At 36.8% G+C, this 24367-nt stretch overlaps 1 protein-coding gene across 5 annotated transcripts; it reads left to right on the forward strand.

Moving 5' to 3' along the window:
• Window positions 1-9351: 9351 nt before the first annotated feature.
• Window positions 9352-24028, forward strand: LOC129882712 (pre-mRNA-processing factor 39-1). 5 transcript variants are annotated; one of them, XM_055957131.1, is made up of 14 exons: window positions 9352-9423; window positions 10349-10804; window positions 11305-11408; window positions 12408-12637; window positions 13256-13423; window positions 13979-14324; window positions 14812-14955; window positions 16695-16847; window positions 16941-17057; window positions 18307-18387; window positions 18473-18622; window positions 19862-20158; window positions 20939-21055; window positions 23616-24028. In XM_055957131.1, the coding sequence occupies exons 2-14, from the start codon at window positions 10363-10365 to the stop codon at window positions 23727-23729; spliced, it is 2463 nt and encodes an 820-aa protein (XP_055813106.1). In that variant the 5' UTR covers window positions 9352-9423; window positions 10349-10362; the 3' UTR covers window positions 23730-24028. The 5 variants fall into 5 exon arrangements, with proteins under 5 accessions (XP_055813106.1, XP_055813107.1, XP_055813105.1 ...); XM_055957132.1 differs by having other exon boundaries at window positions 9368-9423; window positions 10353-10804; XM_055957130.1 differs by having other exon boundaries at window positions 9380-9514.
• Window positions 24029-24367: the final 339 nt, after the last annotated feature.

A 24367-nucleotide genomic window follows, 5' to 3' on the forward strand; every position in this document is an offset into this window, starting at 1 on the left:
CAGCCGACATCTTGAATGTATAGCCCAGGCCTCTTACCTCAGAATCTCTTGTATGCCAAGCCCTGCTAGTCTTTGAAACCTGATCTAAGATTGCTGACACTTCTGTAAAGGTTTTGGACAAGAAGGATCCACTTCAAGCTTGATCAACTATCGGCCTAGTCACAAAGTTGCATGATCTGTAGAATAGCTATATCAAATGTTCGTCTATGAGATTATGATTTGGACACTGTTTCAACTCATTACTAAATCTCAACCATGAGTCATGTAGTGCTTCATGAGGGAGATGCATGTGTGCATTGATCTCATCCTTGATCTATAACTTCTTTGAAGGTGGAAAAATTGCTCTAGAAATGCTTCCTTTAATTTCCTCCAGTTGGTGATCGAGTCATGCATGAGCTCATTTAGCAACCTGATTGCCTCCCCAGATTGAGACAATGGGAATAGTCGCAGGTGAATCATTGTTATAGCAGGCGAATCATTATTTGGCTAACCCAGGGATGTCGCAAGATTTGCATGTAGCAACAAAGTTCATCAGATGCTGATGTGCATCATCTTCAACCACTCCTTTAAACAGTCTTTTCAAGTTCAAGAACTGAAGCTGGTGCTAGTAATTGTGAATTTCACGCCTAGTGGTAATGAAGGAAGAACTATCGCTCAGTGGCTCCAACTCAATCCATATCTAGATCATCATCCTCCAAAGCAAAATGAATGGGCCATTGTTGCACTCTACCTCTTTGTATTGGTGGAGGATGCAAAGGTGCATTTTCTTCCTCATCCCCTAGATTATCGTTATACCATTATTACCTCCATCTTGAGCTTCTAGCTCTCTTAACCTTTGCACCTCGGGCTCTTGTGCATTCATTTTCCTAATAGACTTCTATAACTTAGGATCATAAGAGCAGTGGTTCACCCTTACTTCGGGTATTGTGCATACACAAGCATGTACACTACACGAACAAAAACAAGAAAAAAATAAATTTAGAAAGACTACAAACCAAAATAAATACTAATAGACTATTTTAAAGTCGTATTACCTGGAAATGGCACCAAAATTTAATACACCCAAACTTACAATTCATTTAAGAAGTATATAGCATTCACTGTCAAATATAGAGCCCAACTAGGCTGGGGTCGAACCCACATGGAATGAGAAGGAAATAAGTCTACTAGTACTTAAACTCAATTGTAGTCACTATTTCCAGAAAGTAAAAAAATGCATAAAATAAATGGGAGTTTTTGTTGTTTAAGAAGTAAATGTTCCCAGTAACAGAGTGAAACAGACTCAAGGTTGTAAAACATATAAGAAGGTAGCTAGGACTGTGTTCTCTATGACATGTAACTCAGTAGTCATTTCATATTAGTGATATCGTATCAATGCGTAGCATGCAAAATCTAGAAAGTTATGTACATCGAAACACCTTCCGGTCTTATTAGATGAATTTAATTCTTTACCTTCCGGTCTCCGAATATGTATCTATCTAACCTTTGTTTTTTACCTCAAAAAATTATCCCCTCCTAGGCTCAAGTTTTTAGATAAAGGTTTTGAACCTCAAATCTCTATTTTAGTTTTCTTTTCCTAATCACTACCCCTCTACCAAGAAATTAATGAATATAGGCGAGTTTTAATGTATGCACTCGTTAAAAGGAAAACAAGATGAAGAAAACTACGATGCATGCTACACAATGAACGACAATCACCGATACGGGTACCTACTTTATTGTTTCATCATGGTTCCCACAACCCTATTTATGGGATTTAGTTTATCGTATTCGCAAGGAATGAATCAAGAAACAATGTAGATTTCATAAGACAACACTTACATTTATGCAAAAGTAAACCTTGAATAACAAGAACAAACAAAATATTGGATTGCACGTTTGAATCTTGAAAAGTACTCAAAGTTAAGCTTCTCACAAGGTTTAGAATACTCAAAAATTAGTAAAATTATGTAACCCTTAAAATAAAATGAGTTTAGGTATTTATAGAAGTACAAAACTCAATCCTAAACCAACTAGAAAAACTTGAGTCGGTAGAGCTCACGTCCAGGCATTATGGGCAGTATTGATGTTCACGCCCCGTGGTCATGCTCCATGGTGTCTAATTTAACTCCACACATGTGTGGGCCTCTGCTCCTTCACAGGCACTTTTCACACTTCGTGGTCCTCATTACGCCCCCTAATGGGGTCTGTGGTTCTTTACTTGGGCAATTTCAACTAATCTTCAACATGGCTTTCACAATACTTAGCCATGACCTGTGGTGGGCCTAATGCTTCACCGTGTGGTACGCTAGTGTTATTTGTGAGAAAGAAAGATGTTTCACTAAGAATGTATATCGATTACCAATAATTGAATAAGAAGACTATAAAGAATAAGTCTCCTTCCGAGGATCGATCACTTGTTTGACCAGTTGTAAGGTGATAAGTGCTTCTCAAAGATTGATTTGAGATCAGGTACCATCAGGTACAAACTTGGGAGAAAGACATTCCAAAGACAGCTTTTAGAATTAGATATAGACACTTTGAGTTCTTGATGATGTCTTTTGGATTGACTAATGCCCCAGTAGTGTTCATGGACCTGATGAATAGTATATTAAAGCCATATTTAGACCTATTCATGATTGTATTCATTGATGATGTTTTGGTATATTCACGTTCAAAAGCTGAGCATACAGATCATTGTAAGCAGTCATTTAGGTTCTTTAAGATTGGAAACTTTACGTAAAGTTATCTAAGTGCGATTTTTGGTTGAAATCTGTGGCTTTCTTAGGCCATATTTTATCAAATAGGGGCATTATGGTGGATACACAGAAAATTAAGGTACTAAAAACTTGGCCCAGGCCTACGAATCCGACAGAGGCTTGTAGTTTCCTAGGATTAGCTGGGTACTATAGAAGGTTCGTAGATGGGTTTTCTCCACTTTCGGCACCACCGACAAAGCTTACTTAGAAAGTATCTTAGTTTCAGTGGACTGAGGCTTGCGAGCATAGTTTTCGAGAGTTGAAGAACAGGTTGACATCAACACTAGTTCTAGCCTTGCTCGAGGGTTCAGAGGGCTATGCAGTGTACTGTGATGCTTCTGATGTTAAGTTGGGATGTATTCTAATTCAACATGGTAAAGTGATCATATATGCTTCAAGGCAATTAAGAAAGCATGAGAAAAACTATTTGACCCATGATTTAGAGTTGGCTGATGTGGTGCATGCGTTAAAGATCTAGAGACACTGTGTGTATGGCATTCATGTTAGCATCTTCACAGATCATAAGAGCCTCCGGTATATCTTTGGACAGAAGGAGTTAAATCAACGACAATGTCGATGGCTTGAGTTACTAAAAGACTATGACATAGATATTTTATATCATCCAAGAATATGGAAGCCGATGCCCTTAGTCACAGATCTATGGGTATTTTATCCTATTTAGGTATTGAGAGGCACGAGTTAGCTCGAGAGCTTCATCAGTTAGCTAGCTTGGAAGTCATATTACTAGAGAAAGATAATAGTAGGATCACAGTTTAGGGCACAACTATATCATCTCTAGTTATGGAGATAAAAGTACATTAGCATGAGAATCCTAGTTTGGAGCAGTTCAGAGCCAAGGCTCAGGACAATGAGTCTTTAGACTTTGATATAGAAGGAGATGGAGTCCTCAGATATAGAGTTTGATTGTGTGTTTAGAAGGAGATGGAGTTCTCAGATATAAAGGACGATTGTGTGTTCCAAATATTGTAAGGCTTCAACATTAGACTATGGTAGACATACCTCATTCCTATTATTCTATTCACCCGGGTTTGACAAAGATGTACCATGATATTAAAGAGATCTATTGGTGGCACGGGATAAAAAAGGACATTGTTGAGTTTATGGCACAGTGTCCTAACTACCAACATGTAAAGGTTGAGCACCAAAAGCCCATTGGGCTAGTTCAGGAGACAGCCAATTCTTTGTGGAAGTGGAAAGCAATTAATATAGATTTTATTATAGGGTTACCCCATTCACGTTGTAAGTTTGACTTTATTTGGGTGGTTATTGATAGGCTAACAAAATCAACTCGCTTCTTAATAGTCAAGACTATTTTTACAGCCGAAGACTATGCATGACTTTATATTAGAAAGATTGTTAGATTGCACGGTGTTCCAATATCTATTATCTCTGATAGAGGAGCACAATTTACCATTAATTTCTAGAAGTCTTTGTATAAAGGATTGGGGACACAAATTAATCTGAGTACTGCCTTTCACCCTCAAACAGATAGCCAGTCTGAGCGAACAATTTAGACGCTCGAGGATATGCTACGAGCATGTGTGCTTGACTTTAAAAGAGGTTGGGATGACCACTTACCTCTTATTGAGTTTGCATAGAATAATAGTTATCATTCCAGCATTAGGATGACGTCTTATAAGGCTTTGTATGTGAGAAAATGTAGATCCCCAATTGGATGGTTCAAGGTAGTGAGTCAGGGTTGATTGGAGTAGACTTAGTATAATAGACAGTGGAGCAGGTTAAGCTTATTCGGGAGCGGTTATTCACAGTTCAAACTGATAGAAGTCATACTCAGATGTGCGGCGAAGGGACTTTGAGTTTTGTGTCGATGACTGGGTATTCTTGAAGATCTCACCTATGAAGGGTTTTATAATATTTGGCAAAAAAGAAAAGCTTAGCCTAAGATTCATTGGGCCATACCGAATCCTTCAAAGGGTAGGACTAGTGGCTTATAAGTTAGAGTTGCCTTAGGGGCTAGAATTTGTTCATCTGGTTTTCCATGTATCGATGCTATAAAAGTGCATATGAGAACCTTCTCAAGTTATCCCAGTTGAAGATTTCAGATCATAGAGGATTTGTCTTACGAGGAAACTCTAGTTCCCATATTAGATTGACAGGTCCGAAAATTGAGGACCAAATATGTGGCTTTGGTTAAAGTATTATGGAGAAACAGAAATAGAGAAAAAGTGACCTGGGAAGCTGAAGATGGCATGGGGTCCAAATATCTTCACTTGTTTCATACCCTAGGGTAATGACATATCAGTTTATATTAGTGTAGTGAGGTAAGATACCTATTTGGTCTTTATATTATTGCTTATTATTATGGTTGTTGATGTTGAATTTTTGCTCGCACTGTTATCACGAAGCTATGGTGTCTAGATATTTATGTCGTCCTGTGAGACGCCTAGGTTGGAATTTCTGCATTTCAGGTTCCTAGATAGTCACATTTACAAAGGAGACTGCCAAAAAAATTTGGCAACTCCATAGAACTTAACCACGTGACTTAGTTTTTTTTCTTTCGAGGACGAATGTTTCTAAGGGGGGAAGGACGTAACACCCCGACTTTTTGAAATGTCTAATTAACCTATATCTTCATGGTTAGATAAAGAGTGATTAATAAATTAATATTATATGGTATGTCACATTTTAAGTGCTCAAGGTTAATATTTTAAGTTTTGAAGTTTAGCGGGTTGCAAAATAAAAGTTGGCAAAAATTATCGTAAGTTCCTTTTAAAATTTTCTCTAAAATTTAGGTCAAATGTATTGTAGGTTTTATCCCAATATATAAAGGGTTATGAGGCCCACGACCTATCAAATCAAAGGTTTACGAGTCTGTTTTTCAACATGTCAAACCGTTTATCCATACACCTTCAGAATATGGAGATATTCACATTTTCGTAAGGCTGCACAAGCAAGCACGTGAAGTGGGCCCATGGGTCAGTTTAGCTTTATATAAACAAACCACCTCCATTTTCTTTTTCATTTCCACGACTCCAGCAACCAAAATACAAAGAATTACCATCCAAATTTATAAAATATTCTTTAGATCTTGGTTATCTCATCTTGCAAGCTTCATGGAAGTTATTAGCGAGCTCGTCATTTTGGTATAGTTTTCTTTGTGGATTGTGTGGCGTAGCTCCGTGGGGGTTGTGGCAGTAGAGGTTTGCTGCATTGTGAGGGTTAGAGTTGTATTAGGAGCCTAAGATCAAAGGTAAGATGCTCTTTTTGTTGATTTTAGCTTCGATAAGTAGCAAATGGTAATTTGCGACAAAAATCCACATCTTTTATCGAATTGTTGTGGTACCTTATATTCGTGGGTTGATTGCAAACATGTCATGTTGTAGTATCAGGAAGGAATTTGGAAAAAGTCAATAGGCCACGTGAATTCATCGAAAAAGGTATGTTAAAGTTATTTCCTTCTTTTGACATATTTTTTAAAGCGTAGAAGTAATATAGAAAGGCCGATGTTATCGTTGATCTACTCGTAGCAGTGATTATTAGTTGTTGGCTGCTTGAGTTGTTATAATTCTATATTGTCGAGATTCTTATTTAGTTAATAGCAGCACTATGTTGGGCACAACTTAGAGGCTATTTGCATAGGTTGCTTATAGCTAAATTGCTCGTTTTTAGCTTATTGAATTATTATTGTTGCCCTTAGGGCTATTGTGGTTAGCCGCAGGGATGTAATTGTTTCCTAAGAAGGTTATATGTTGCCTATGAGGCTATATTAATGCCTGAGAAGGCTATGTGCTGCCTCTAGAGTTATGATGTTGCCTGAGAAGGTTATGAGTTGCCTACGGGGCTATATTGATGCATGAGAAGGTTATGTGTTGCCTATGGGGCTATACTGTTTTCAAGAGGGCTATGAGTTGACTATGAGGTTAGATTGATGCTTAAGAGGGCTATGTACTGCTTGTGGGGCTATATTATTTCCTAAGAGGACTATGTGACTGCCTACACGGCTAGGGGACTACCTATAGGGGTATATAGACTGAATTGACATTTTCTGGGCTTAGAGGGCCTAGATAGGTGGCCTTGTTTGTTTTTTGTACCTGCCGAGCTTATGGAGGTTTGGTTAGGTTGTTGTTTGATTATATTTGGTATGTTTAGATTCAGGAGCAGGTCAGTACGCTTATCTTATTCTTAATTTCCTTACCTGATTACTTTGAGTATATTATGATACCTGCTCATCTATTATATTGTCTTTCATACTTGGTACATTATTTCATACTGACACTCTATTGTCTGGGGGCACTGCATTCATGCCTACGGTCCCCGATAGACCTCCCTAGCAGCAAAGTTGAGTTCTAGAAGGTTGGCTAGCCCCTTTCTTCTGGAGCTGCCATATTTCTGAGATTTGTTAGCTTTTGTTGTGTATATTTTTTGGTAGGCCGAGGTCCTGTCCTGCCAAGTTTTACTACTTTTAGAGGCTTGCAGACTAGTGTGTGGTTGTATAGTTATTTTATGGCCATGTTGACCTAGTTTGTTGGTTTGTTGAGGCTTGTTAGCTGTTTGATATATTGTCTTGATATATACCTGCTTTTAGTTTTGGTATAGACATCATGGTGGCCTCAACGGACCAATTAGGACTTGTGTGCTAGTTGACTATTTTTTTTATATGAACTATTGGGAGTAACTGTTTCTTTTATAGATCTGTTGTTAGGGGCCTTGTCGACCGAGGGCTTAATTTTAAGCCAAGATATGCTTGTTTTTTTTCTTGATTGTGTGTGACTGTCACGCGCTAGTAGCAAATGGTTCAATAGAGTCGGATTGGACCTGAGTTTTGGCATTAGCTGTCAGTTGTGCTCCTTGAGTTTGGGGCGTGACAATAATACTATGGTAATTTGTAGTGGTGTGCATTGGTCAGTTTGATTTTATGTATTATCAGTTTGGTTTATCGATTTTTGATTTTTAAATACGCTAAACCAATAAGATATTTTTTTAATCAGTTTTTGGTCCTTAACGATTCAATTTTTGATTTAACTAATAAGAGAATACTCATAAAATCAATATATGATGTCTCAAATAATTTATCGCGATAGGACAATAATATAACTTTACATAATGCTCATAAATAGAAACAGTAGTAAATAATATAAAAAAAATTATACAAATGCAACACAAATAAAAGAATTATGACAATAATATAAATTGAAGGCTAAAGAGCAAATGTAATAATAATCACTAAGATACTGATATTAATATTTAATATTTATATAAGGTTAAAGTAGTAAATTACTATAGTGTTAATATTATCGATTTAACCAATAACGTAATATTGAAAAATCAAAATCGAATCGATAGTCCGATAATTAAAAAAAAAAAAGGGCAGCCCGGTGCACTTAAGCTCCCGCTATGCGCAGGGTCCGGGGAAGGGCCCGACCACAAGGGTCTTTTTATAAAATCATTAAAAACTCGCTAGCCCAATAACAATAAACTAATAACATTTTTTTCAATTCGATTTATTGGTCCGTTCATTTTTGCTCACTCCTATTAATATGATTTTGAATAATCATTCAAGAAATTAAATCTTATAATTGAGATTAGATACATAATTTATCCTTCTCCTTACGAAAAAGTGCAAATATCCCGGGCAAGTCACTCGCGCTCTATAGACAGACTGCCGCATCATTTATTTGCCCTAATCCTTCTCTTTCCTCCATAGAACTGAAAACCCCCGAAACTCGTAGAGAAAACCTCTGCAACTTTTCTCTTAAACAATACAAAAAAGCCTCTCCAAACCCTTCGTCGACCCCTTGCCGTCCATCAGGTTAATTCATTTTCCATATTCCCACCGTCACCTTTGTACATTCTTTCTCCGTTGTCGAAAACAATAACACCTACCTTTCTTTCGCATTCTTACTTCTACATATTCTAGTTGTAGGTTATTCACTTTTAATTCTTTATTTATCGGAAGTATTATGTTGGCTGGCAAGATTTGCCAAAGGCGACTCAAAAGAATGAGTGGCCTAAAGCCAAAATTTAGAAACGTGAGTTATGCTTCTTTAATTCTTTTTTATATATTTTATTCTCATAAATTCTAAAGAAATATTATATATATTATAATTTAATAATTTTTTTTAATTGACAGTAAAACAAGAATAAATATATATAAATTAGTGTATGATACATAACAACACAAATGTTTAAATCTCTCTTATTGATTATAATTTTGAATTTTTTTAATAAAATGAAATGTTACATGAATTATCAAAATTATTCTAAAAGTATTTAAAAATTAAGACTTCATTTCATTAAATATGTCAATTAGAGTATCATTTTTTTCTTATATAATATTTCATAATACTTTAAATGATAATAACCAATATTATAGTGATTGTTATCTTTAGAAGACATTTAAAGTTAAGACATTTAAATTTAATTATCTGATAATTTAATTAGTTTGAGTTTGAAATGTTTAATGAAACATCTCAAAAAATTAAAGACAATTGTCCAAAGTCAATATTAAAATATGATTTTAACTGTTTACAATTTTTTATTATAATTATATCAATAATTTTTTTTAAAAAATATGCTGCATAATAATTAGTAAGAGATTAGCAACAACCTATAAAAATAAATACATAATTGTTTTATATTCTACTTAGGGTTTCTTCCAAGTGTGCTATTGGCGGTGCTTCACAATTAATATTAACATTTTAACGTATGTATGCATCTCCTTCATCTTTTGTCTGCTCAGTGCTTTTGGTTCTTCGTTTAATCGGTCGAATTTATTTCTCTTTTGCGCATCTTCGGTATGTTTTTGTATTTGAGTGAACTGAATTTGGGGGATTTTTGGTTCTTTGGAGGCCCTTTTTTGGGGCCTAAAGCCACTGCTTTAGTGGCTTTAGGGTTGAGCCGCCCTTGGTATTTGCACCCATAACCGTAGTTCGTTGGCTTGTATTTGCCAGGATTTTGTAAAGTTTTATAGTTTTCTGACCTTTCTCGAGTTTAGAGTGTAGATTTGTATTCTGATAATTGAAAATTTTGGCCTATGAAGTCGGATTCAGGATTATAGGTAAGTGGTGCTGAGTACCACTAGTTGCAATTGGTACAATTTCATTGCCAAGTTCCAACTGCACAGGCATACGTCTTTAAATTTCAGATTGTTTATCCAAAGCCCTGTTAGGAACATCAAATATGTTAAATTGCTCGACCTAATAATAGTAGGATAAGAAGGGGGAAGTGACTTTTTGCTTTGACTAGGTTTAGAATATAAATATTTCAGCTCTTTGTACTCTTGCCCTCTGTTGTTTTTCTTTTTGTCGGAAGTGACTTAGAGATGGTTGAAATTGTGCTGCAAGGAAGTTTTTCGTAAGCAAACAACTAGCATCTACTTGTCAGATAGAGCCTGGCTGATGGCCTTTACTGTGCATAAATATAGAAAGAAACGAGTAGAAGGAAGTGGAGAGTATATAACATTTTACTCAATATACATTCTGTGATCTTATTAAGTTTAATTAGTTATTGTACTCATTCTGTGATCTATTTATATGTATATAACAGGGAACAAATGTGTATACTGTTAATTTTTCCTTAACTTTTTCTAATATTAGCTGCTGTACTAATCAGTTTCTTCTGTGATGTAGACAGGATTCAAACTATGGGTGAAAGAGAAACTGTGGTAGCTCAAACCTCGTCAGTCACTGATTATATGGCTGCTGGTTATTCGTCAATAAATCCTGATGATGCTGGTGCCCACACTTCTTCTGATGCTGGAAACGCTGGGGATCTGGCCACTTCATATCCAAATGGCCCAGGGGAGTCAGCACCTACTAATGTAGAAGCTGGAAACCCTTATACTACTGATGAAGTGTCAACCCAGCAAGAAGCTGCAACTGCTATGGCATATGACACCAGCCAGGATCTTACAGCTCTAGCAGATGCACCCGTAGGTTCATCCCAAGTTGCTGATTACGAAACTTCTGCAAATGGAAACAACACTGCTGAAGCAAGAGACATTGCAGCAGCTGGAATTGCTGAAAATGGGATTGCATCAGACGTTCATGGAAGTTCCAATATGCATCAGCCAGAAGATGGCTTAGGTATATTTTTTAACTGTTCAGTGTCCTTGTATCATCATCTGTTGCTACTCCTGCAATTAAACTAAATAAGAACTTCATTAGATGTTAAGGAATGCTTGTCATCAATTTAATTAGTCACAAGAATCATAATACAAATACATGATGCTAATATAAATTTCTTTAGTAGACATGTGGAGTTACTGTTTCTTTTTCTAAACAAAATCTGCATAAACAGTAAAGTTACGCTAGGATGCTGCCATAGCTCGGCTCTATGTGAATGTCTTTGGTGGTTGGTAGTTCTTTGTTTTACTCGGTATTCTTTCACATTGCCACCAGCTGCTTTCTCTAGTCGATTTCCTTTTACTTCTTCCTGCAGCATGTTGTCTACTCAATCCATTTTGTTGTCTTTCTTAATCTTTCATCTTTTGTAAGTTTGAAATTTCCTTTTGGTTGTCCCTTTGTCCTGAATGTCAGTTACATCAACAGGTAGTGTACTTACTAGCTCTATTTTCTGTTGGCAGTTTTATCCCCTGAAGAGGAAAGATTATGGAGCATAGTAAGGACGAATTCTTTAGACTTCAATGCCTGGACTGCCCTTATTGAGGAGACGGAGAAGATGTCAGAGGTACTTTAACTGACCTTCTGTCAAGTGGATTTGTCATCTTGTCATTCTTCATTTTCTGGTCTTCGTTTTAAGTTTATTGAGAAAAGAGAGTTTCTTATTGTTTATATTTCAATTTGCTTTGCTTTCTGTCCAACTGGTAAGAACCTATCCAGAGAGGTACTGTATTTTCTGATCTTTTCAACAAATACACCCGACTTTCATGCTAGGGAGAAGGATAGTGTGTTGCACAAAATTTCTCAAGTACATGTAAATTTGGGTACTATTCCTGGCAAATAGTTTCTAAGCTATAAATTAATTGCCTTCTGCGAATGATTGCAGGAGCCACGCCACATAGCATTTTGTTGCTTTACCTTATTTCTTTTTATGTTTATAGCTTTTCTTTAGCTATGCTAAATCTCCTGTACTTTGAGACATGGGGCACTATAGAGTTGGTGGTATTCTACCATCTTTCTTCCCATCCATACCATGTGTTAATCTACTTAGGAGTTGTTTTGTTGGTGTCCATGTCCTAAGCTAAAATTACTACTGTTGCCAGGATTGTAACCAGTGATGTATACCAGTCAGAAGAAACCATTTTTTCATTAGCAAGAGATCTAACAGTACAAGAACTGTGATGGTGTTGATGCTCTTATCCACATTACTATATGCACTTCCCTTGTTTGGGTCCCAAAAGATTTGATCCATTTTCTTTGATTAAAGAGCTTCCTATTTCCATGAAGTCCAACTATCATATAATTGATCTTAATATGGTATATCTTGGATGATTTGCCTAACATTTAGCACAACTTAGTCATAGTTAAAGTCAGCTCTAATTTCTTTTATCTTAACGTTAAGCAAACAAGCTCATCTACAATGTGGAGTGTGTATTTGTCTTTTGAGAACAAATTTTCTATGGATCAATAATCTTGCTAAAATAAGCTTGTGGTTGTCGATATTCTGTAACTTGTGGATACAAATTTCCTCCATGCTGGGTTTGTTATGCATTGTGAAAATATGTAGGGGAACATCTTGAAGATTCGGAAGGCTTATGATGCATTCTTGGCAGAATTTCCTCTGTGTTACGGTTATTGGAAGAAATATGCAGATCATGAGGCACGTGTTGGCTCCGTTGACAAAGTTGTGGAGGTCTATGAACGAGCTGTTCAAGGCGTGACATATTCGGTAGATATGTGGTTGCACTATTGTGTTTTTGCTATAAGCACTTACGGAGATCCTGACACCATTAGAAGGTAATGCCTTTGCTGATTTGATTTGTTCTAGTTTTATATGGGAGATCATCGGCTCAAGATGCTTATAAATTTTCTTTGTGCCAAACTATATGATCTTTCAATGCTCTCTGACCCGATTTCAGCATGCCTGCAACAGCTCTTATTCATCTGCATGGCGTAAGGTTTGTTTGGACTGCACTTCAGAATTGTATAACTGATGTGCAATCCACGTGATTCTATGGCCTGCTTAGTAGCCATATGAATTTTCTTCAGGATTCAATTCTATTTTATGGCCTTATTCTCCCCCTTCTATTTTCCCTGTCCTTAGGGCTGTGTATAGTCCTTGTAGTTCTCCATGATATTTTGCTGTTATTAACCGTCGCACATGAGATGCATCAATAAACACATTGCCGCTGAGAAGATCTCGTCCAGTAAGGCTAAGATGCCCTCTCACTGCACCTCCCATGGACATTGTAAGATTGTTTCGAGGAAGGTAAATGCAGCATATTTGTGGGAGTGTCTGCTCTTTGAATGAATTAGTACTTCAGCTTGAACTCTCATGTACTGCATTTTCTAGAGCCCATGCAAAGGCATGTGTGGTTATTTGTCTTATAGTACACTGTTCTGTTGGTTTTTTAGGTTATTTGAAAGAGGATTAGTGTATGTTGGGACAGACTACCTGTCCTTTCCACTTTGGGATAAGTACCTGGAATATGAGTACACACAGCAAGCTTGGTCGAATGTTGCTGTCATCTACACACAGATATTGCAGAATCCAAATCAGCAGCTCGATCGCTATTTTGAAGGGTGAATATCTTCCTTAAAGCTTATTTTGCATTTTCTTAGTCATTCAAGGTTCTCAGATTATCTCTGGCAGTATCATTCTGCTTGCCTTGTGGAAAATACACCATTACTTATTTAATTATGAGGAAGCTTAATCCTCGGCAGTATCTTTCATTGGTTTTGCTTGTTAAGCATCTTGCTTTTGAAAACTTACGTGTTTAATTATGGCTAAAAGTTTTAGTCTGGGTGAAGGCATTATTGTCAAATTATCACTTACTAATAATTAAGGCTCTAGCAAGTGATTAATTATAGTATACAATGTTAACCTGGGCCTGCTCTTACTGTTTATATGAAACTGTTGGAGAATTGAAGTTCCATGCTAATTTTTTAACATCCGTCTGTAGGAGCAAAGATCCTAGCTAATTCAGCTGCTGATCTTGAAATATATTTCAGACAAGTCAACATGTATTATTTGAAGGGTTTAATCATATGCAGTTTCAGTGTAGTGAATTCTTTTGTTGATACAAGAAAAGTATTTGATGTGACATTGTTCCTTTCTTGGTGCAATTCTATCTGCAGTTTCAAGGAGCTGGTGGCTAGTAGGCCTCTATCCGAGTTACGAACTCCTGAAGAAGCTGCAGCTGTAGCAGAAGCTGGGGATGAACAGATTGAGGGAGAGGTTAATCCTAGTTCTGAGCCTTCTAAACCTGTTAGTGCAAGCTTAAAAGATGCCGAGGAGTTGGAGAAGTATATCGCAATTAGAGAAGAGATGTATAAGAAAGCTAAAGAGTTCGATTCTAAGATCATTGGTTTTGAAACAGCTATAAGGAGGCCATATTTTCATGTGCGGCCTCTGAATGTTGTAGAGCTTGAGAATTGGCACAATTATCTCGACTTTATAGAAGGAGGAGATGACTTCAATAAGGTACTTGGGTTTTGGTTATTTTGTGGATATTGAGTTTCTCTTCATTTATATCTTTAGTTGCCTTGCTATACATTTATTTACAGTTAAAGTAATATCTGCTGCCTCATATGCTATATTGGCTAAACCATCGGATGAAGCATCTTTTTAAACGGGATATTGAACTTGGACTAAAGCATGGGCCATCCATTTACTTTCTATAAGGCTAAGTACTTCAAACCCTCATTTGTGAGTCGACGTTCTGGGTTCATGATCTGTTGTATAGTGGAAAATTTGTTTTGAAGTTCCAATGTTATGCATGCAGGTGTGTTCTTATCTTCCTAACCATGTCAGGCTAGATGGGTCCCCCCTTTTGTATTAGAGGGGCCCTGTTCCACCAGCGGAGTACTCCTTGTGCATCACTCCTTAGTCCTTTCAGTTTTTTATGTAATTTCTTTATTGTGGTAGAGTGTTAATATGTATTAAGCCATTTGTTACTTGTGCAAGTCAGGTGGTCAAGCTGTATGAGAGATGTCTGATTGCCTGTGCCAATTATCCTGAATATTGGATTCGGTATGTTTCTTGTATGGAAACAAGTGGAAGTTTGGATCTTGCCGATAATGCCCTTGCTCGTGCCACTCAAGTCTTTGTCAAGGTAAAATCTCATAAATTTTTTCCAATTTTACCCCCTTGTGACTATATTGGTCTCTTCAACATGAGATTCTATTTGCTTTTAGGGGGCCAGTTTATGAATCATATGCATGATGGCTATTTTTATTTTTGACAAATTATTTGTCTCTTTGCTTGTCTGGATTAGCAGTTTAGTGGTTATTAACTTTTAAAGTTAAGTATTAAAAGATATTGTAAGATTTCTCTTCCCTCATCAAGATGATAACTGGCTTTTCCATTGATTGGAATCAGTAAATAACTTTTGAGAAGGTTAAAATTTTTATGTATACAATGAGCACAAAGATGATGCCAAAAAACTTGCTAGCAAACTCAGTTCCTTTACATTACTGTTGGAAACTAAGAAATGCCAACATTTTATCCACCACTGTGTTTACATCTTCTAGTCTGCACCAAAAAGCCAAAAAGAAGATACATCTACATTTCAAGATATGAATGTTCTCATATTTGCTTTCAAAGCATTTGTAGACTCTTTCCTTACATATCACCTCTCAAATGCAAGCTGGGATCATAATTCTCCTTTATGTTCCTAATAATGCCTTATCTGTCCAACATTGATGAAGCTGCCTAATAGTCCTAGGCATAACCCAACTGATGTGGACCATATTGAAACATGATATGTGAAGGTACATTGTAATCATAAATGATTAGCATCCTCCCCATTCTGTTCACAAAGTAGACATCTCCTAAAAGGGGCATGCCTCTTCTCTGTAAAGAATGTTGACTTAACACAGTTTCATAAGAAAGTGTCCAGCAAAAAGGGGCTACCTTGTATGGTTCCCTAGTCCTCCAAATAATGGGATCGGTATTCCCCTCTCCATTCTTTCTATATAAGAAATATCTTGACATAGAGGGTTGAGCTCCGCAGAAAACCCAAAGGCTGCTGTAGTATGGATTGGCTGCAATGATGGACAGATATGATAGATAGTTTTTCCATCTCATCAAGTAAATTGTTGATTCTTGACAAAAAATTGTGTCCAAACTGTTACCCCTTGGTAAACTTGCTTGGATGTCTGTTATCTTTTAATTTTAGCTGAGATCACTTTTCAATATATTTTCTAGATTGGGTTGCAGATTGCTCCATCTGCATAATCAATCTGAAATGAGCAAGTCATAATGCTAATGCTACAGTGTTTCACTGGCCATCCGCTAATAAGCTTGCTTGTCTGTCATCCTGTAGTCTCTCCATTGACATTGCTCTTTAGTAGATTTCTTAGCATTGAACAGGCAGTTGTGGGTCTGGATTCAATTTAATGTGCTTGTTATTCTAGTTTACCAGTGAGGTTGTAGGCAATGCCCTCAATTGGATTTTCTTATGATATTACTGTTGGGATTCATGGAGATAAGTTCAATGGAAGTGCTGTTTATAATTCTTGTTGTCCTTCAACAAATTTTGCAGTTCTCTTGCAAAATAGGTTTTTGAAGTGTTAAAGTAGTGAATTCAAGTAGTCGTTACTGATGAATTCCTTTTGGGTTCTAATAATTTTTTCACTCATCATGCAATATGTGATCCTCAAAAGTTATAATAGGCTGGTTTTATTTGGCAAGAATTTGTACTGGAAAGGGTGGAAACGAGTTGTATTAGTTTCTAGTGTCCATGAAATATTGCTGTAAATTAAATTCTTGTGTGTAGATCTGTTCCTTGAGTAAGTTGCCCCTCAAACCTACTATATTATATTATCGAACTCATTTGTCCATATTTAACAGAGGCAACCAGAGATTCACCTTTTTGCTGCTCGATTGCGGGAGCAACGTGGCGATATTCCTGGTGCTCGAGCTGCATATCAACTTGTGCATGCTGAAATATCACCTGGGCTTGTAGAAGCAATAATCAAGCATGCAAACATGGAACGTCGACTTGTAAGATTGTTTGGTCACCTACTACGGTTTCAGGACTAGCTTTGTTCTTTGTTAACTTATCTGATATATTGTTTTCTTGGTTTTTTTTTGAAGGGGAATCTTGAGGATGCCTGTTCCATATACGAACAAGCTATTGCCATTGAGAAGGGGAAGGAGCACTCACAGAGTCTGCCATTATTGTTCGCACAGTACTCTCGGTTTTTGTACTTGGTAAAAGTTCTTTTTGGTTTGTGTTTCCAGTTTTTACATTTTTGACTCAATTAATTGGCTGCTGCCTTTTCCATCTTGTTGTAATGTACCCCTTCCAATTGTGATGAATAGTTACAGATATTGCTTTCTTTCAAATATGTTTGTGGAAATTGGTATTGATATTTTCTTTTACCAACGTGCCTCTTTTTTGTTTCTTTTGTGGGGGTGGTGGGGGTGGGGGGTCTTTATCAAATCATATATTCTCTACCTTTCAATTTGTTTTTCTTGCTTTCCTTTTTAGTTTTTCTTTAAAATAATGTTTCTTTCCTAATTTTACAACTCTTTATTCCAACATCCCACAAGATTAAAGGCTTTTGGTACATTATACATAGCTTTAGTTTAAGACCACAAGATTTACAAGTCTTATTTACTATCTTAAACTCCGTGTCCAGTCAAATCAAGACACATAAATTGAAACGGAGGGAGTAACAGAAATATGCCTGTTTTCAGCTCATTGCAGCATGTGAATGTGGACATTCCCTGTGCACTTTGTAGCCGCCCCTCCTGTGGCCATGCTGTTAGTTGAATTGGATGATATATGAGACTTCTACCTTGGAGTGTTGCATTCATCGTATCTACTTGTGGATATATGAGACTTCTGTTCCTTAAAATTGCAGCATCTGTATCCAGTAATATGAAACTCCTTGTCCTTTCTTTAACGAGTAACTTGGAAATTTAGAAGTTATGGGTCAATATTTCTTGTTCTTATTCTCAATACTGTTATCCTAATTAATTAGTTCTCTCCCTGTTTAGTGTAATATCTGAATGCATTTCCCTATTATGTTTAGTGTAATCTCAGATGGACTTCCCTATTCTATTTTTCACATTACTAACAATTATCTTTTTATGGAAGTACATCAGCATAATTTATGGTGCTATCATATACCAACATATAATAGTGAGACAGTTATTTAGGCCATAACTTGTCGCTATATTCTACTTAGTCAATTGATTCTCAATCATTTTAGTGATTTTTTTCACTTTTACACACTCTCCACTGCCCTTGTGGAAGGCTTTCCAGTCGCAAAAGAACTCAGAATTAGTGTAAGTGTGTGGAGAGTCATTAAGGACTGCCTTGATACCATGTATTATTGAGTGGTGATATCATGGAAACATTTTTTTTCTCTCTTCAATGTTGCTCATGATTAAAGTCATTTAAAATTAATGTATTTATCCTCCTTTGGCTCACTGTCACAATTTCTGTTGGAAGGTTTCTGGGAAGGTGGAAAAAGCTAGGGAAATTCTTGATCAAGCAGTTGAGAATGTCCAGCTGTCAAAACCACTTCTGGAGGTCTGTCTGTCTCTCTCATCCAAGGGCATAAAGAGTGGAGGAATTATTGTTTCTTATTGACATGCTCTTTTCATGTAATATGCAGGCACTAATCCATTTAGAATCCATTCAGTCACTCCCAAAGAGAGTAGATTTGTTGGATTCATTGGTTGATAAGTTCTTAGTTCCATCTCCTGAGAACCCTAACATTGCAAGTGTTGATGAAAGAGAGGAGTTATCAAGCATTTTCTTGGAGGTACAAACTATTACATTTGGGTACTTTACTGTTCTTTGGGACAGTGAACCTCTTAATGTTAAGAAAAAATATGCCTTGCGTTGTTCTCATGGGAACCTAGAGTTATTTGTACTTGTGATCATTACCAAATATTCTTGGAAATGCATTCAGTTATATGTTTCATGTGCTTTTACTATAAGATTCTGTCTGTATATTCCAAGATTCAACGCTCTGCCATATTCTTGATACCTGAATTCCCTCATTTTGATATAAGCTGACTTTACTGAACTAATTAATGAGCTGGACTTACTGGTAACCCACCCTTGAACTAGTATTCCTGTTGGATGTTTGCCTGGGCTACAATATGGTTTATGCCTTCCGATGCTTTTCCAAGTTTGCAATATTGTGTAAAAGTGGAGTTAAAATTGTCGTACAAATTGTTTTTAGAAAGGGACACTGTTGTCGGACCTCCTGAAAAGCAGGAGGCCACTATCTTTGGGATGTAGGAAGTAAATACGTGTTAAGTTCAGTAGGGAGTTTGTGTATCATGTTGCATTGATGTTCAAAGTGTCACATGGTTTAAATTTGAATCATATTTATGTACTTGGTTTCATGAAAGTTACTAGTTGTGGTTGATTTAATGATTGTTGCGATGACTGGACTACAGTGCCGTGGTGGTTTAAATCAAATCCTATGATGGTTAAGTTTGAATCATATTGGGATGTCTTGGTGATGCAATGGTGAGTCTGGAGAGAAATTTGTTTTATTGGGAATTATTTCTGATTCTTGATTCTTTACCATTTTCCATTTAGACTTTGAAGCGTAAACACTTTGGGATGTCTTGGAGATGGAATGGAAATTCTGTAGAAAGATCTGTTCTTAGTTTTTTTTTCTGATTCTTGACCCTTCAAAATCTTGAAGTGTAAACATTTTGGAATATCTTGGTGCGATGGGGATCCGGATGGAGATTTGTTTTACTGGGAATCATTTCTGATTTATGATCCTTCATTATATTTTTATTTTTTTGAAGACTGAAGTGTAAACATTTTGGAACATCTTGTGGGTGCAAGGGGAGTTAACGGAAATTTGTTTTCGTGTGAATTGCTGTCTCTTGTGAGCCTTCACTAGCTTACTTCGTAGATTTTGAGTCTCTTTAACTGATAATGCTTTGTGCTAATTGTTTACCATGATCCTCTTGTCATGGCTGTTCACTTTTGATGGTTTTGACAAAATGTTCTGAGACAGAGAATGTGTTTGCAGTTTCTAGATCTTTTTGGTGATGCACCGTCAATTAAGAAGGCTGATGATCGGCATGCGAAACTCTTCTTACGCCATAGAACTTCTTCAGATTCAAAAAAACGTCAGGCCGAAGATTATATAGTTTCTGAGAAGACAAAGCTGGCAAAGTCTGCTGTTGCAGCAACCAACCCTTCAGTGGTTGGTGCATATCCTGGAGCACAGAATCAATGGCCTGCAGGTTATGGTGTACAAGGTCAAACCTGGCCACAGGCCACACAATCCCAATCACAGCAGTGGAATCCTGGTTATGCGCAACAGGTAATGTTATGACAAATATTTAACAGTTTTAATAGAGAGAGTTTACCCCCCTGGCTTAAATCTGTCTAGATTTAAAATCCTGATATGGATCTCAGAGCAATGCAGTGTGAGACCACTATGTATGTGTTGCTCAAAGCTTTAACCAAAATGTTAATTTGGGTTAAACTAGAACTTCATCATAGAGAGAAACAATTGAACTTCTTTATTGAAATGGGGTTTAGAGGCTCTTTTTCTCTTTACATATGAATCAGAGTTCTGTGTAGATATATCTTTTCTGTGGACAAATGTTTTAGTACTCTGCTGTCCTCAATTTCTCGTGTCACATATTTCCTATCCCCCTCCTGATGGAGGTCCTTCATTACATATGTGTTTCAGTTTTTCATGTGGCCATTAAATCTTGCAGTGGTTGATGTGCATGTGATATCTTCGTATTTTGCGCAGTCTGTATGTTCTTTCAGACACAATTATTCATTAGAACAACATACCTATTGTAATTCCACAAGTGGGTTCTGGGGAGGTAGAGTGTACACAGACCTTACACCTATCTCGTAGAGATAGAGAGGCGGTTTCTGATAGACCCTGCCTAAAATAAAGCATTTCCAAGCAGTTTGAAAAAGAGTACATAGAAATGAGAGCAATAACAACAAAATAATGTGAAATGGGAGCAGCACACAACACAATTATTCATTAATTACTTTTTTTCCTCTAGAATATACTCTTCAAAGCAGCTATGCTATCAGTGGCTTATTTTTCTTACCTTTTGTGTTTGTTGAACTTTAGGCAGCATATGGTGCTTACGGCAGTTATGGAACTGGCTATGCACCTCTTCAAGCGCCTGCGGCATCAGTGCCCTCCACTGCTGGTTATGGTGCTTATCCTTCAACATACCCAGCCCAGGTATGTGGAACGCCTTTTTATGTATCAGCATTTTGTTGCTTGTCTTGCTTACTGTTTCAAATTGCATTATTGTTTCGGCAGGGATACTTTTATTAAAGCATCTCTATTGCTTTCATGGTTACTTTTCGTTTTTATTGTTAACATTGATGTCCTTGTATGCTAAGAATGGTTTAGCAAGAAGGTAATTTGATGTCCGGTAAGTTTCCCGATTTTCTTTCTGAAAATGTTAGTGAGGCCAAAATGCTTGCATAACTTATGTCATCCCCCAAATTGTAGCATTCCAGTGTTCGAAATTGAATCGCTTTATTTTCTTTTTGATACTGAAATAAATTGCCAGTTGAATTAGGAAGTAGTTAATCCATTAATCTCTATTATGTTGGTTTCCGTTGGTCAAAATTACAAGGGGCATTACACTTTGTTCCTGAGTAAGACCAGAAATTAGTCCTCTTTTTTTTTTTTTTGAAACTGGTAATGTGACCAGAAATTAGTCTTCTACTGCCAGTAGCTCTTCGACATTTAAATATATGTTGCAGAAATTGCAAGTCATCATAGGTTGAATTAGTTTCCGTTTAACCTTTGTGTTCGAAGTGGAGTGACAATGAACCTAAATACTTACAGAAGCACATAAGTCCAAGATCACCAAATTGGCACAATCAATTGTCCTGTTTACTTTGGCATGTGAGTTTTAGTGGGGGTTTAAGTCACCAACAGAGCAAAGTTGGAAAGGCCACTGTGTTTGACTCTTTGGCCTGGGGGTTGGGGTTGGTACCGTATAAAGAATTAGAGAAAGTAGCTTCAATTGCCTACTAAGGGAATGTTTCCTCTTGGCACTCCGAATCAGTTAGAATTTTGGCTAATAAGACAGCTGCAACAACTTACTCCATATACCTCCAGAAATTCATAAACAAAAAGCAAATGTGCTTACTGATTTGTGATGTGTGACAGAAGTGAAGCTATTGTCATCAGTTCCTCAATTTTTCCAGAGATGATTGTTGATCTCCATCTAGAAATGTCAGGGGATGCTAAGTCCTCGTGGATCGCCGATTAGAACATAAGAGCAATAATAGGAATTGTCTATATTACCAACCAGTCTCACCCATTCAAGATGTGGTTCCTTTGACCAAGGAGATTATAAGCTCTCTTTATCATGCTTAATACTTATCACATCCCCAGTCATTGGCATGACAAGAATTGAATGGATTAATTAGGAGACTTCTCTAGATGTCCCTTCTTCTAGGGCTATTCTCGTGCAACTACACATAAATATACAGCACACCAAGATTTTATAAATGATTGGAAGAAAAAGGATGTGGAATGATAGGATGGTATACCAGGAGAATGCCCCCTTACCATGGCCAATTTGACGGTGAAAGTAAGGTCTGATTAGGGGCATATGAGCATTTTGAGGAAGAAAAGTTGACAGAAGTTGGTGTTACATGAGACCATATGCACCAGTTCTCTTTGTAACAATGCATATGAATATAATGGTAAATGAGGACAGGATAACTTATTATGGTATTTTCATACTTCCTCTTAAAGACTACGGCAATCTTATCCTCAGATCAGTTCATTGGTTGGGGATTGGTGGCTCTATTGAAAAAATATCATGCAAACAAAAACGCGTGGCTGTTGAATTTGGCTATTAGCTTTTGTTGATTTGATCTATTATTTTGCATGCCAATATTATTTCGTGTTGTCAATATGGATTTCCGGTCAACATTAACCAATGAAGCCTTGTTGAGCTGGCTAGTCACAGTCCCAACAATAGTAAGGTCTCAACTGAAATTATTTCTCAAAAGTAGGATAGTTGGCACATATTTCTCTCCAAACTGTGTTTCGACCTTTTAGTATGGAATTCCTCCCAACTATATCTAGTCATTATTATCCTTGGTAACGATGACCTATAACTTACCTTGCACCGTGGATCTCCATGTGAATGTCGTACACCTTTTTAATTGGTTTCAATCAGCTTTTATCTATCTTAATCATTGAGATAATCACCATGGTAAGAAATTTTGAATTAATTTTGTTCCCTGCAAATAAATTCTCTCACAATTAGTCAGATCTTTTAGAGTTACAATTAGTTCCACAAGTATAAGATATCAATCAATCCCAGTTAGTGTCTTGGTAGGAGCTTCTCAAATTTCATGTTGCATTGGCCATGGGGGACGTTCAGTCTAGTGGACAATAGCAAAACTCGAAATTCATCAAGTTTACCATTCTAAAAAAAAAAATTCAATGATATCTGCTCAGAAATTAATATAATATGTAAATTGGTCTCCTTTTGATGGTGTTCCTTACCTCAGAACATTTCAGTAATATAGCTGCTGCTATGCTGGATTGAAGGTGATGATGTCATGTATTTGAACCTTCTCTTTTAATCAGTGAAATGGTATACTTGTACTCAAACCCTCTTCTCTAGCTCCCCACCTCCCTGGTGCGCAGAGAGAGGGGAGTTGTGTTGTTTCCATATTTGCTTTATATCTCCATTATTTCATGCTACACGATTAGGCGTTGATTGTTTTACGTCACCAAGTAAAACTTTGTTGTAACTTGTCAGGCCTTCCCTCAGCAGAATTATGCACAGCCAGCGGCTGCTGCCGCTGTTGCTTTGACTCCAGCACCACAAGCTACAACTGTTCCTCCTACAGCTTATTACGGCAGTTACTATTGAAATGGCAAAAACTTCAGCGTCAATTTTTTTGCTGGATATAGTTTGTATCTTCTCCTTAACGGCCAGAATATGTTGAGTTCTTCGACAAGGTTGTAATTCAGGTTAATGAGCAGTCGGATAGGAAATTGAGCAATCTAGTGATGTCTTACCTTAGGCTGATGGACGGTTGTTTCTATCAATTGTTTATCCGCTGTTTACTTTTTTTTCTTTCTAATTGATGTACCATGCTTTTGGTTTTGACGTGCTACTAGTATGCAGGAAAAAATCTGTCGCAAAGATGTTATGTTTTCCCTGTCCCATATCTAGCGTCTTAGTAGGAGTAATTTTATATTGCAGAGCATGATTTTTTGCTACCCACCCGTAAGTGCCAATCAAGGTCACTGTATTCTTAGTAGGCGTATGGACATTCGATTTCATCTCCTGATTATCATCGTTTGGACATGTTATTTATTTCATGAGTTCAAATCAAAAAGCTTGATTGAGAATTTTGTATCATGATTTTACAATTTTCAGATATAAAAATTTGATCCACAAGTTTATATTTTGTATATAAAAAATTCTCTATTTTATACCTATCAATCATTTATTTCATTCTTAACAAAATTATTTGTTCCTATTGTTACTTTTATCAATTTTTA

This window comes from Solanum dulcamara, chromosome 3 (assembly GCF_947179165.1).
Source record: "Solanum dulcamara chromosome 3, daSolDulc1.2, whole genome shotgun sequence".
In the NCBI taxonomy this organism is placed as follows: Eukaryota; Viridiplantae; Streptophyta; class Magnoliopsida; order Solanales; family Solanaceae; genus Solanum; species Solanum dulcamara.